Source organism: Agelaius tricolor, unplaced genomic scaffold, assembly GCF_023055355.1.
Source record: "Agelaius tricolor isolate 1412-34295 unplaced genomic scaffold, bAgeTri1.0.p SCAF_50, whole genome shotgun sequence".
In the NCBI taxonomy this organism is placed as follows: domain Eukaryota; kingdom Metazoa; phylum Chordata; class Aves; order Passeriformes; family Icteridae; genus Agelaius; species Agelaius tricolor.
In genome coordinates, this window is record NW_027269310.1 from 1,656,881 (window position 1) to 1,671,190 (window position 14,310).

At 56.4% G+C, this 14,310-nt stretch overlaps 2 protein-coding genes across 2 annotated transcripts in view; one reads left to right on the forward strand and one right to left on the reverse strand.

The window, feature by feature from the left end:
• LOC139604387 (zinc finger protein ZFP2-like) overlaps positions 1 to 14,310 on the reverse strand; it is a 521,402-nt gene that overhangs the window by 371,161 nt on the left and 135,931 nt on the right. The window lies entirely within an intron of this gene.
• On the forward strand, positions 8,572 to 14,302 carry LOC139604369 (serine/threonine-protein kinase pim-2-like). The gene is made up of 8 exons (XM_071455542.1): positions 8,572 to 8,576; positions 9,033 to 9,189; positions 11,271 to 11,310; positions 11,567 to 12,384; positions 12,507 to 12,557; positions 12,761 to 13,127; positions 13,771 to 13,947; positions 14,196 to 14,302. The coding sequence occupies exons 1-8, from the start codon at positions 8,572 to 8,574 to the stop codon at positions 14,300 to 14,302; spliced, it is 1,722 nt and encodes a 573-aa protein (XP_071311643.1).

Here is a 14,310-nt window from a genome sequence, read left to right on the forward strand (position 1 = left end):
CAGGCTCCCCCATGAACCTCCCAGCATCACGTGGGGGTCAGGGGAGCACCAAGTGCTGCTCACCTATCCATGGAGAGCGGCAGCCAGGCGCTTCTGCCGCAGAACAGCCACCAGCTTTTCAGCCACAGGGGGCTGGGGACAAAGGCAGCGTTAGAGACACACTGGGGGCACTGGGCTGCACTGGGAGGCAGGGGAGAGCAGGGGGGCCTTGGGGAAGGGGCTGTGGGAGCAATGGGGTGCAGGAGCTGCTGTGCTGCTGCCCAGAAGCACTGGGCTCCTGGCCAAGAGGCACAGCTGGGGCAGGGGCTGCGTCCTGGCTCATCCAGGGGCTCCTGGGCTGACAGGGATGGGAATGCAGCAGGGCCCTGGGCAAAGGCTTCCCTGGGGAGCAGCCCTGGGCCAGGGCATTGTCTGGGCTGTCAGGAGGGGTGCACTGGGCTCTGCTGGGACAGACTGGGATGGCCTGGGCTGTGCTGGCCAGGCAAGGGGAGGCTCTGACAGCGGCAGAACTCGTGGTACCCACCAGAGGCGTCTCCAGGACCGCAACATTGTCTAAATCCAACTGCAGAGAGACCAGGAGACCTCGCTGGTCACTGGGATGTCCCCGGTGCCAGCAAGGGATGGGGGGACACCACTGCCCCCCAGTTCCCTGAGGGGATGCCCTCCCATGCCAGCAGCCCACTCACCTCCCGCAGATCATCTTGGGTTCCTTCCAGGAGTGCCTGGAAAGGAGAACAAAGGCTGGGTCTGGACTGGACCTTGTGGGGCTGGGGGGGACATGGGTGCAGGGAGCAGGGCGCAGGCAGAGGGATGGGAATTCAGGGCCTCCAAGGAGATCTGTTTGAGGTGGGGGGAGACCCAAAGACACTGATCTGGGGTCACTTGAGGGCCCAGGGGACAGGGCTGGGGGTGTGGAAGGAGCAGGGTGTGAGGTACAGGGGAGGAAAAAGGAATTGAGGTGTAGGGACATGGGAGGGCAAGGGAGGGACTTGGCAGGGACAGAAGAACGAGGACAGGTGGGGACAAAACCAACGGGACTGGGAGATCATTGGAGTATGGGGAGTGAGTCAGGGAATTCTATAGGAGGACCCTGCTGCAGTGGCCAGGAAGAAAGGCAAAGGATTGAGGGGGGACATGGAAGGAAAGGCCTCAGGACTGGTCAGTGGGAGGGCGTTTGGGGACCCTGAATGGGACACAGAGGAGAGACCAAAAGAGTGGGAAGGGAGGCCAGAAAGGGCAGGATGTGGGGACAGCGTTTGGCTGGTGCCTCACCTTGGCCTGTGCCGGGGGGCACAGCAGGATGGAGAAGAGCAGGGCCACGCTGAGCACAGCCACCTTCATCTTCCTCTGGCTCTGGGCAGCGCTGCCTGAGGCTGCAGCAGGTGAGGAGCACCTTTATCCCTGCCGGGACTCCTCCCTGCACCCTCCCTGCCAGCCCCCAGGCCAAAGCCCGGCTTGGCACAGCCCCCAGCCCTGGCCACAAGCCCAGCCCTGGCACAGAGTCCACCCCACCCCACCTGTGGCACGGATCCAGCCCCCTTGCCCGGCATCCCTCCAGCTTCCTGCACGGGGCAGCTGCCCCTGGAAGGGCCCAGGCACCTGGGGGGCCAAGGGGGGCAGGCAGGGAGCCAAAGGCACCTGGGGACCCTGTGGGGACAGCCCCCAGTCCAACACAATCCATCCTCCAACAGCCCCCAGTGCCAGATCCCCCATCTCCTGCTGCCCCTCCCCTCCCAGAGCTTTCCCTGGGGGACACCCCAGAGCTGAGCCCGGCCCCAAACCCAACATGTGGGAGAACAAGGGGAACAAGGGACATGGGATCAGGTGGCTGATTGGCATCTCAGCCACTGCAGACACTGGGGAGCACTGGGCAATGCTGAGCACCTGCAGACAAGGCTGAGGCCTGGGGAATGCCTCACGAGTGACAATTCCCACATCCACACAACCCGATAGCCCTTTCCCTGCAGATGCCAAACCCCACCAAGCTCCATGCCCACAGCACTGTCCCGAGGGGAATATGCCCTGCCCTGCCCCTCATCCTGTCACACCTGCAGCCACGGAGCCCTCCCAGAGCACCTGGGTCATGGCCCTGGCTCTGGGCCCAGGCCAGCACTGGCCCTGAGCAGGATGTGCCCATCCCAGGCACATGGGGAAGTGGGCACCTGTCCCCAGGCAGCCACTCGGAGCTAATTGGGGTAACAGAGGTGCCCTGAGAGGAGGAGGAGGGGTGTTGGTGCCCTGCCAGCCTCTCTGACAAGCCCTGTTTACCCAGGCCCTGAGGCACCAGGAGCACATTCAGACATCTTGGGCTTCCAGGAAGGAAAATCCACAGTGAAGTGGTTCCTGAGAGCTGTCCAAGGCTGGGATTCCTGTTGGACATTCCAGGGCATTAGTGAAGGGTTCTGCACATCTTTTTCCCCAGGGACAATGTGCATCCATCAGAGAAGTGTTATGGCCCAGCTGGGAAAACATTTCAGGCCACTGCCTTGATTGTTTGCTCTGGAACTCACCCAAGGAGGCACAGGGCCCAAGGGGGAAGATTTTCCTCAGGGGTTTTGCTGCTTTGTGCCCTTGGACGAGAGACCAGAGTGTCCTCGTGGGGGATTCTTGACCAGATGGACAAGAGCTGTGATGTCATTGGTTTTCTGAGGTCACCTTGGAGAGAAATTGAGGAAGTGCCTGCAGGACCCTAAACAGTGAATGAATGGATGAAGGAGATTCTCACTGTCCTGACCCACTATCCAGCAAAACCACAGCCAAGGGAAGAGGCCTGCTGGAATCAGGGGGGGAGGGAGACCTTGCTGAGCCTGGTGCACACTGGGCACTGTGGGGTGATCCCCTGCTGGTGTCCCAGCTGTCAGTGCAAAACCACTGCTCTGATAAGACTGGGTCCTTAAGAAACAAAAGAAGTGTTCAAGCTCAGGGGAGGAGGGGATCTGGTCGCACTTCTCTTCTCTGGCAGTTTCTCTCCCAGGGGGGACATTACATGAGAATTGGGATGCGGTAAAGGACAGGGCTGAGGGCAGCTGCTCCCTCTCTCTCTGGGCTTCGCAGGAGGACGCTGGGAGCTGCTGCCTGGGAAAAGGAATTGGTTGCTGCGGGTGGCCAGAGCAGCTTCCCCAGGCAGGCGCTGTCAGGCGCCTGCAGCACCGAAAGCGTCTCCACTTGGGGCTGCCTTGACAACTGCCCCAGCCCAGCAGACGCCTGAGCCCGGATGGTGCAATCAAAGCCTCACCAGAGGGACGAGAGGACTCCTCGCAGAGCAGATCCAGCCGGGTTTAGTAAGGGAAAATCCAAGGGCCCAGCTGCAGTGAGGGGGAAGAGGGAAACAGGAGCAAGCAGGAACACAACCTCTGCTGAAGGGAACCAGAGGCAAAGAGCCAGGAGCAGGGCTGGGGCCAGGGTATATAACTGGAGGAAGGCAGGAGGGCTCGGGGTACAAATTATCCAATGGGGAAGGGAGTCAGGGCTGGAGTTAAGGTGGGGTGACACGGGACGCACCAATGGGGGAGCAGAGTGGGAGGGGTCTCTCAGAGAAAGCCAATGGAGGAACGGGGAGTACAGAACTTTCTGGAACTGGGGGATGAGCAGCAGTCGATTGACAACAGCACATTCACATTGACAAGCAAAGAACCATGGGGAATTGCACCAGTCTCTCACCTTAACTTAAACAGTGGTGTCCTCCAATGGCATTCCAGGTTTGTCCTCTCCATGGCTGTGTCCTGCATCTCCCCCTTTTTTATTTATTAAATAAACATTTCTCAGTGTTTTGTCAATTCTTTTCTTAAAACACATCAGTGCTGCTGAAATGATAACAACTATGAGAAGGACCCCCAATAAACTTGTAAGAATGGGGGCCACCCACACAGGAAGGCCCCACTGCATGAGAGTTTTGTCCATCATGTCCACAACTTTATTTTCAGTAAGAAGAGTCTTCATTTGCTCTGACATTTGTTTGATGGTGGCCTGGATCGATGTGCTTTTCCATAACAGGTTAAAACAACAAAGTCCTTTGAAATCTTCACAACCATGGCCATAGGAGAGCAGCAGGAAGTCAATGGCCGCTCTGTTCTGAAGGGTGGCATGTCTGGTGGTTTCCTCGTCCGCTAGAAGGTCTGATAAGGCAGCGGATGTAGCCTTGGTCTGCTTACTAAGCCAGCACTCCAGGTGAGAAAGCTCACCGAGGGCCTTCACAGCTGCAACCCATGGTAGAAAGATGGAAACAGCGACCCTCTTCGTCTTCCCCAATTAAAAATTTGGCCATCACAATTTTGATAGAATTGGGAGTACGATCTTTTCTGGGGCGCCAATTGAGTTTCTTGTTTCCAATTTTTAATTTGGGTAGTGTTTGGGGTGAGGGTAGTAAGCTGGCCAAGACTGCAGGGGCCCCCTTTGATCTTCAAGGGGATCCCTGCCCACACCCTGTCACCACAGATGAGAAACACTCCCTTGGGAAGCACTCTGGGAAACGGAGAGGACTTAGATAATGTTTTGGCAGTATAATTGCACCAGTCAACATCATTGTATCTCTTATCATTTGGTGATCTATCTTTTCTCACTATCATCTGTGGTTCAGATTTCTCATGCCAATTTTGTTGGGGTGGCTCCTAGAAAAAGTTGACACAAGAAGTCGCTTTGAGGAGCCCGGTAGGTCTCGTTCTTGGAGGTCCTGTGGTGCATGGGGTAAGATCTTCATCCACTCGTCCCAGGTGTCTACCAGGGTGGGCTTCTTACCTGCACAGGCATATTCATTTGGTGACAGGGGGATTCCCACCAGACATGTAGACAGCGGGTCTTTTGCACCTCCCATGGCCATGCAAAAGTTATCCTGCTTGAGAGATTTCCCCAGTGTGACCCATAGGTTTTCTGTTGGTTGTGGCACAACCCATCCAACCGCTGTTTGGATGCACAGGAGCACAGTGACGGTGGCAGCAGCTGTTAAGGTATTTCGGGGTGTCCTGGGAGTGGCCATCTGGTCCTCCAGTGAGTCAGGTATCGACTGTTTGAGCACTGATGGAAACATGAATGGTCAAGTTAGTTGTCACTGTAATTTTCTTCGTTTTGTCCCCATGGTAGGGAGGGCGAGGAATTGGCAATTGGGGCAGGTGGAGACAATTGCCTTGGCTTGGTGTCTGGAAATCTTAAATTGACCTACTAAAGCTGGAGCATTCTGAGGGAAGAATGCATGGCTTAGACGAGCCTGTTGAAAGACATGTGGTGCAGCGGGGGAAATGTGGGTGGCACTTGCTGCCATTGCTAACAAGTCTGCTCTCCGGTTGCCCTCAGTGATGCATCTTGGCAGGTCTGTGTGCGACGGGACGTGCAGGATGTGATAAGGTTGCTCTCCGTGGGAGATGAACCAAATTAATTCAGAGAGCAAGCTGTAGAATTTTTTATTTTGGACTTCCTTGAGCAGGGCACGCTCTGCCTGCTCTGCTATCCCAGTGACATATGCAGAATCTGTGACTGAATTGAAGGGTGGTTGGAATGTTCAAAATGCCCTCACAGCTGCAGCAAGTTCTGCAGTCTGGGGGGAACCTTCAACAACCTGGATATCAGACTCCCACTTCTGAGTGTCCGGGTCCCTCCTGGTGAACACTGACTGGTGAGATTTGCCTGAACCGTCAATGAACTCCGTGATAGCATTTTTGAGTGGAGTTTTTCTTTTATCTGATTTTGGGGCCAAATGCAGTGAATCTTTAAAAAGCCTGTGTTGAGGATAATGAATTGAAGTTTTTCCAGGATAGCTGTCTAATGGAATTTGCAGATGTTCATCTGTTTGTAATAGAGAATCCAATTGTTCCAAAGTATAAGGGAGGTAAATGCACGCCGGATCGCAAGCTGCGAGGGTCCAGAGGCGATGTCGGCCTTTAATAATAAGTTTGGCTACAAGTTCTGGTGGGGTGGTAACTGTTTGATGTGGTTGGTGTGGCAGGAAAAGCCACTCGATGATGATGAGTGGGGTTTTTGAAGTATCATCCCACTGAAAGGGCAGCACATGGAAGTTTGGGCACTTACCAAAAATACCGAGGCTGAGGGGAAGGGACCGGTCTGTCCGATGTGCCTGGCGGTGTTTGATGGCGCTGGCGACTCTCTCCAAAGCCTCCCAGGCTTCTGGCGTTAGCGAGCGTGGGGAAGCCAGGTCGCCGTCTCCTCGTAGAAGGTCGAAGAGCGGTGCCAGTTCTTCTGTGGTGGGGCCCAGGAGAGGTCGGATGCACGTGATGACGCCGCACAGCTGTTGCGTGTCTCTTAATGTCTGGGGGTGCTCGTTGATGGACAGAGGTTGAGGCACGACGGTCCTTCCTGTGATTAAAAACCTGAGGTACTTCCATGGGCTCCATAGCTGGATTTTTTCCTGAGCTATCTGAAACCCCGCGCTTTCGACAGCTGCGACAGTCTTGGAAAGTGCTGCGTCTGAGTAAGACTTGGTGGAAGCACAGATTAGTACATCGTCCATGTAATGTAGGTGTGAGACTCTGTCCAAAGTTTCCCTCATCTGCCTCACGATCGTCATTGGGGACCACTGAAGAAAAGCCCCTTGTCTGAAGCGTCTGGCCCTGTTGGAGAAAGTTACATGCCAAGGGCCCCGAGACCTGAGCACAGCTGCAGGCATTGCTAAGCTATTGTTCACAGGTGTGTTTGTCTGTATGCGACACTGAACCCAATGAAAGGAAGAAGGGGGCCCCTTGCCTTTTTGCAACAATAGCCTTGGAAGTTGTCCCACCTCTCGGCCTGGCTGGACTTCTCCTGAGTTTTGGGTGGTCCCCCACAGAAGACCCCTCACTTGTCTTACAACCGCCGTGACAGACAGACTGAGATGTACAAGGCCTCTCCATCCATGACCAACACATGAAATCCCTATGTGAAAAGGCCCCCCCACACTCTTTCCAAGGACTGGCACTGAGACCCCTAACCTGGGGGAGGTGTGTGGGGGAGGCAAGCTAACCAAAGCAAGATGGATGTTGCAGGTGCGAGCAGTGGGCCAAGAAGACGATGGCTCTCACCCACTGCAGAGAACATGGACTGTGTGTACCCTTCTCTAAATACCATTTTTTCCCCAAAAAATACAATAGACTACCTTTGATACGGTTTCAAGTTGTACCCCTTCCCCCATCAACAAAAAGAGTATAATAAGAGTTCGGATGAACTGCAACCCTGAGATCTCCCCAGACGTGACCTGGTGAACGCCATTGGCTGGACATCAAAGGACTTCGCTGTTCTATGTTTGGTAGCTTTATACCTTCCTTTCTCTTCCTCCCCTTTTTCCCTTTTCCCCAATTCCTCCCCAATGCATTTTCTTGTGGTTATTCAATAAAGGTACAATGTTTTGATTATCACTGCAGCCCCCTGTACCGTGTCGGTGTTTTTTGCACTCTGAGATCAACCCACGAACCATCACGAAACCCGTTCGTAAGGATGGATCATGACACTTGCATACATACTATAGAAACCTTCTATCAAACCTTAAAAATTCTCTACAAATTCATTTTCAACATTACTGGGTCTGGCACCGCCCAGATCTGGTGTTCGCTGCCACCTCCAGTGCCCAGATCTGGAAATTCCCTTGTTCCGGCAGAGCCAAGTCCAGCGATTTTCTGGTAAAGAAAGCCAAAATCTGGCAATTTCCCACTGCTGACACTGGCAATGCCAAGATCTGGTGTTTGCTGCCACCGCCTGTACCCCAATCTGGACATACTCGGTTCCAACACAGCCCAAGTGCAGCAGTTTTTTGGAAAAAGAAGACAAAACGCAGCAATTTCCTGGTGCCAAGACTGCCACCACCCAGACCTGGTGTTTGATGGCACCACCCATGCCCAGATCTGAACATTTCCCTGTGCCACCACAGCCCAAGTCCAGCAATTTGCTGGCACAGAAAGCCAAAACCAGGCAAATACCTGGTGCCTACACTACTCTGATCTCGTGTGTGCTGACACCACCAGTGCCCAGATCCGGAATTTTTCAGATGCCTGCACAGCACAATTCCAGCAGTTTGCTGGCACAGAAAGGTCACATTTGGCAATTTTCCAGTGCCAGCACATTCCCCGCCAAGATCTGGTGTGCACTGGCACTGCCAGTGCCCTCATCTGGCAATTTCCCAGTGCTGTCACAACCCAAATGCAGCAATTTTCTGGCAAAGAAAGGCAAACCCGGTAGCTTCCTGGTGCTGCCACCAGCACCACTGTCTCTGTCTCTCTGGGAGCCTCTCAGGAACCCTGGGCCAGTCCCGAGTCGGCAGACACCGGGGGCAGCCCCGACACGGCCGACAGTGGGGAGACACTCTCTGTGCCCCGAGGGTACTGAGGGCACCTGGGCTGGCCGCCTTTGCAGCACAAGAGACACCAGAGACAGCGGTAGAAGAGAAAGGGCCCACTCTTAGCAGGGGTTAATCCAAGGTTTTATTCCAGGTGTCCCAAAGGAACCCCTACACCTCAGGGGCCTCCTGCCCAGAGCCCGGGAGATGTGCCAAGGTTACATTTAAAGGGAGGTGGAAACCCAAAGTAGAGAACATTTGACTAACCAAGAAGTGACCCTAAGGGATGGGTCCTGGGGGATGGACATTTAGGACAGCGTATGGGGCAAGGCTTGGGGGGCTGACCCCTGGCCTCTGGCTGATCACTCGACATCCTGGACCAAAGCTTCTAGAGGGAGGGGATGGGATGCTGAGTGATTGACAGAGAGCCAGGGTGGGGATTTGGGGATGATCTCAGCAAGGGCAAAGGATTACACAGGGAAAGGGAGGGGGGTACCATCTGGGATGAACCATTTGGGAAAAATACGGGGATTCAAAACCTAAACAATCACAAAGTATTACAATGTATGAAAACACACTACAACACACCACCCAGATCTGGTGCCTGCTGCGCAAGTGCCCAGATCCGGAAATTTCCCAGTGCTGGCACAGCCCAAGTCCAGCAATTTGCTGGCACAGAAAACCAAAATCCGGCAATTTCCTGATGCCAATACAGGTGCCCAGACCTGGTGTTTGCTGCCACTGCCAGTGCTCACATCTGGATATTTCCCCGTTCTGGCAGAGCCAAGTCCAGCAGTTTTCTGGCAAAGAAAGCCAAAATCTGGGAATTCCCTGCTACCGTCATTGGCAATGCCAAGATCCGGTGTTTGCTGGCACCACCAGTGCCCAGATGCGGGAATTTCCCGGTGCTGGCACAGCCCGAGTCGAGTAATTTTCTGGTAAAGAAAGCAAAAACCTTGCAAACACCTGGTGCAGGCCCCACCCAGATCTGGTGTTTGCTGGCACTGCCAGTGCTCAGATCCAGCAGTTTCCCAGGGGCAGCACAGCCCAAGTCCAGCAGTTTGCTGGCACAGAAAGACAAAACCTGGCAATTTTCGGGTGACAGCACCGACACCACCCAGATCTGCGGTGAGCTGGCACCGCCAGTGCCCACATCTGGCAATTTCCCTGTGCCAGCACAGCCCAAATGCAGCAATTGTCTGGCAAAGAAAGCCAAAACCAGGCTCCACCCAGATCTGGTGTGTTGGGGTTGGTTTAAAAGAAGAAGGAGACCTTGGCTTAAGGCCGTGGGAAAACCCTCTTTAGTTGGGGTCAGCAGGAGCTCCCGCCCATAATCCTCTTGTTCAATTATGCAGATTGTTACTAGAAAGTTCTGAGTTGTCTTTGCTACCATTGGTTACATTTTACTGCAAAAATTGTAATATTCATAATCCTTCCTTCCTCTTGGATCCTTCCCTCAGATCCCACCTTAACCCCTCCCCATATATAAATGTATAAATATCCCTGCAGGACCCTGGACCCTGGCTTTTTTCTGCTTTGCTCTGCGTACTGTGCACGCCGTCCTGTTTGTTGTGTTTGCCTGCATTAAAGTTCTGTTTCCAGACAAGCAGATGAAAGCAGTCTCTGTCTGTAAAGTGGCCAGAGCTGGTTCTCAGGGAAACCACTGGCCAATGGTCCGGACGAGGACCAGAAGGTTTCACTGGTGTTTGCTGGCACCGCCAGTGCCCAGAGCTGGAAATTTCCCTATTCTGACACAGCCCAAGTGCAGCAATTTGCTGGCACAGAAATCCAAAACCCGGCAACTTTCTGCTACTGGCTCTGGCACTGCCCACATCTTGTGTTTGCTGTGCCAGTACCCAGATTTGGAAATTTCCCGGTGCCAGCAGAGCCCAAATCCGGCAGATTTCTGTCGCTGCCAACGACACCACCCAGATCTGGTGTTTGCTGGCAGCGCCAGCACCCAGATCTGAAAACTTCCTGGTGCCAGCACAGCCCAAGTCCAGTGATTTGCTGGCACAGAAAGCCAAAAGTTGGAAATTTCCAGGTTCTGGCTCCAGCACCATCCAGATCTGGTGTTTGCTGGCAGTGCCAGTGCCCAGATTTGGAAATTTCCCGGTGCCTTCACAGCCCAGGTCCAGCAATTTGGTTTTAGCTAGCTTAGGCAGAGAAGTTCCTGGGACTGGGACTTTCCTTTTTCTTGGAACTGTTTAAACCTGCTCTGGACTGAAAACCCAGAAAAACACCTGCAGCTCACACCTGTGGCCCACTGAGGTCTGGGACACTGCATTCCAGCACCAGAGGGACTTAGAAGAGACCGAGTGAGCCAACTACAACCCACAAAAAGGAGTCTCTGAATTTGCCAACTCTTCAGCACTGTCAGAGGTTTCATTTAATATTATTAATTTTTCATGCTTGCGAATACTTTACTTGTTAAATAACCTGGTTTCTCCACTTTTCTCCAGGGAAGTTTTTTCCGGAACTAGTAGGGGGAGGAGCCGCTTGAAGTTGCTTTCTAGACGGACCCCTTTTGGAGGTTTCCTCCCAAAATTTGCCCTAAAGCAGCACAAACAGTCACAATGGAAACTTCACCAGTGGCACAACACCCCAGCCCACCAGGAAAAGAAAGGACATGTAAAGTTCTCCAAACAGTTGTCCTGCTTTGCTGCAAAAGTCCTGCTGCAGACACTGTGCAGTGTGGAAAGCCAAGAGAAGCTGCAGCTGGTGGCAAATCTTGGGACAGAAGCTTGACCTTGTTCTCCAGGAGAGATTCTTGGCAAGAGCAAACAGGAAAAGATTCCTGGAAAACTGGAACAGCTTTCCAGAAGTGAAATGAAAATGAAAGAAACAATCCAAGATGTTTTCCTCTATTTCTTTCTATGCTCCCCTTTTCCATGTTGCACTACTTCTCCATCCCAGTAATTCCAGATGCACTGCACCTTTAAGATCGGTGGCTTAGTGATTTTTAGACACTCTAAAATACCATGAGCCACACAGAGTTTTGCTTCCCCTGTTTTTACAGGAAGGCAACACTGGAGATGTAAGTGCAGTGCTGGGCTCAGGTAGGAATCCTAGCCCAAGGGAAGGTGTCCCGCCAGTGTTTGCCCCTCAGCCAGGCCAATGCAGAGCAGCAAGCGAGGGCATTGCTGTGCCAGTGTGCAGGAGTCAGGGCTCTGCACCTGGGCTCAAGGCTGCAAAGTTCCCGTGTTTGGACAGACTCAGGGGCTGTGCCCGGGGCGCGCGGGGCTCGAACGTGGGGCTCGTGGGGCGAGCGGGGAACGGACACGGGGACGAACGGCCCCGGTGCTTCAGTTGCAGCGGCGGCAGCGGCGGCAGCAGCAGCGGCGGCAGCAGCGGCAGAAGCAGCAAAAGCCGATAACTCTATAACTCTTTCTCTTTCTCTCTTTCTTTCTCTGTCTCTCTTTCTTGGTCTTTCTCTCTTTGTGTCTCTGTGTCTCCCTTTCCCGCCGTCGGGCACCCTTCTCCCGGGGTCCCTTGCCCGGCGTCCCTCTCCTCTCCCCGCCTCCCTCTCGTGTCCCCGCCTCCCTCTCCCCCTGCCGGGCCGGGCCATGCCCCCGGCCCGCCCCCGGCCCCGGGCGGGGCTGCCCCGTGCCCGGCCCCGCCCGTCCCGCCGCGGTCTCGCCTCCGCCCGGCTCTGGCCCTACTGGCGGTGGCGCTGCTGGGCGGGCATCAGTGCCGTGTGCGGGGGCGGCATCGCCGCCCTTTGCCTCCGCCTGGCCCGAGCCCGGCCCCGGCCCCGAGGCAGGCTCCAGCCCCGAGCCCGGCCCCGGCCCCGGCTCCTGCCGGGGCCCGCGGAGGACACAGGCGGCGCGGCCGCTGCCGCCGCCTCCGCTGCGGCTTCCCCGGCCCGAGCTCCGCCGCTCGGCAGCGCGGCCGCCGGCCCCGAGCCTCCCGTGCCGCGTTGCGAGGAGCGAAGGCCTGGGCATGGCCGGCCCGGGGCGGCTGAGGGGCGCTCGGGGGCCGTTGCTGGCCCCGGGCCGAGCGCTGACAGCCGCGTCCCGCCCGCAGGGACGGCGCGCGAGGCCCTGCAGGAGCGCTACCGCCTGGGTTCGCTGCTGGGGCGCGGAGGATTCGGCAGCGTCTTCGCGGCCACGCGGCTCTCGGACGGCGCCCCGGTGAGCGGCGGGGCCGGCGGAGGGCGCAGGACGAGGGGGCGGAGGAGGACGAGGAGGAGGAGGAGGATGGGGCTGGGCAGGGCGGGCGGCGAGCTGAGCCCGCTGCTGTCCTTGGCTTGCAGGTGGCCATCAAGAGGGTGCCACGGAACCGCGTCCGGCACTGGGGCGAGCTGGTGAGTGAGCGGGGCCAGCGGCAGCAGCCGGGGCTGCCGGGCGGGGATGAGCCGAGGCCCGGCACGGTGGAAGCCGCCAGGACGCCTCGAGGGGGAGCGGGCGTGGGCGCAGCGCAGGGCGCAGAGCATCCCGGGCTGGCTCAGGGCTTCCCCAGGCCTGGCACGGCATCGGCCCCACTGAGGGCATCGTGCTCCTCCCGCAGCCCGACGGCAGCAGGGCCCCGCTGGAGATCGTGCTGCTAGCCAAGGTGTCCACTGGCTTCCCCGGTGTGGTGCAGCTGCTGGAGTGGCTCGAGCTGCCCAACCACATCGTGATGGTGATGGAGCGGCCAGAGCGGTGTCTGGACCTGCAGCGTTTCATTGAGGCACGGCGGTTCGTGCCCGAGGAGGTGGCGCGGGAGCTGTTCCGCCAGGTGCTGGAGGCCGTGTGGCACTGCACCAGCTGCGGGGTCCTGCACCGCGACATCAAACCTCAGAACATCGTGCTTGACCTGGCCACCCAGCAGGCCAAACTGATTGACTTTGGCTGTGGCACCTACCTGCAAGAGACAGCCTACACCCACTTTGCAGGTGAGCCCACGTAAGGGTGTACTCCTGGTCCCGGGATCTCATGGCCCAACATCTCCCAGCCCAAGCTGGCTGTGGCAGCGGGGATTCTCCCTTTTGCTGCCAGTCAGGGGACTGAGTCTTCAGCTGAGTTGCTTTAGAGCGGGGCTGGGTGGGGAGCCATCTTCCAGCCCTGCTGGCAGCCTTTGCCAGCCACTCTGCCCAGGACTGGGGCTGGGCTGGGGCAGCCAGCCCGACCAAAACCCCCGTGGGTGGGGGTAGCAGAGAGCGGGGAGGAACCTGTGCCCCAGCCAGTTTGGTGTGCAGGCGAGAGGAAGGGCTTGCACTGCTCCACTCGCCCTGTTTGCCTTGGCTTCCTAATATTTTTGGGGCAATGCAGGCAGGGAGGATAAGGGCATGTTTTCCCCAGCACAGAGGGTTTTTCCTTTGCTTGTCATGGTCAGGCTTAGCTGGGGCTTCCTCTGCCCTCTTCTGACACCAGTGGCTTCTTTTCCAAGCCTAAGTTTGTGCACAAGTCCCAGGTGCTGGCGAGAGGGCAGTGGTCACCCTGTGTGCCACTGATGCAGCCCCCGCAGGCCCAGGGATGCTGGGGCCAGGCTCTGGGAGCAGCAGCATCCCCCTGCTGAACTCCATCTGTATTCCATAGGAACACCGTCCTACAGCCCCCCGGAATGGAACGACTTTGGCTGGTACCATGGCGAGGCAGCAACGATCTGGTCCCTGGGCATCCTGCTGCACCAGATGGTCTGCGGGGAGCACCCTTTCAGGAGGGGCCGGAACCTCAGCTGGGGCCAGCTCCCGCTGCCACAAGGGCTCTCTCAAGGTGGATCCTCTTCTCTGGGCACGGGGGGAATCCCAGTGCTGGGAGCCAGCAACGGGCTCGTGAGCATCCCGCTCTGGCAGCTGCTGAGGAGGTGGCACATGTCCTGCTCTCCTCCAAAACAGGGAATGGATGGGAAAGTTTAGGCCCAGCCCTGAGCACATCCAGAATGGCCTGGGCATGGCAATAGTGGGGCAAAGCAGACAGGAGCCTTCTCTGGCTGACCGGCACTTTCTGCTTTCTCTGCCCAGAGTGCAAAGATCTGATCAGGTGGTGTTTATCCGTGAACTCCTTGGAAAGACCCACATTAGAAGACCTGTTCTCTGATCCTTGGGTGCAGGATATTCCTCGGCCGTAGAAGAAGGG

Bases quoted from the DNA above. Each gene is read 5' to 3' on its own strand.
- LOC139604369 (XM_071455542.1), top strand. The intron at 9,190-11,270 runs GTAAAGAAAGCA...CTGTTTTTACAG, and splicing joins CCGAGTCGAGTAATTTTCTG to GAAGGCAACACTGGAGATGT. The intron at 12,558-12,760 runs GTGAGTGAGCGG...CTCCTCCCGCAG, and splicing joins TCCGGCACTGGGGCGAGCTG to CCCGACGGCAGCAGGGCCCC.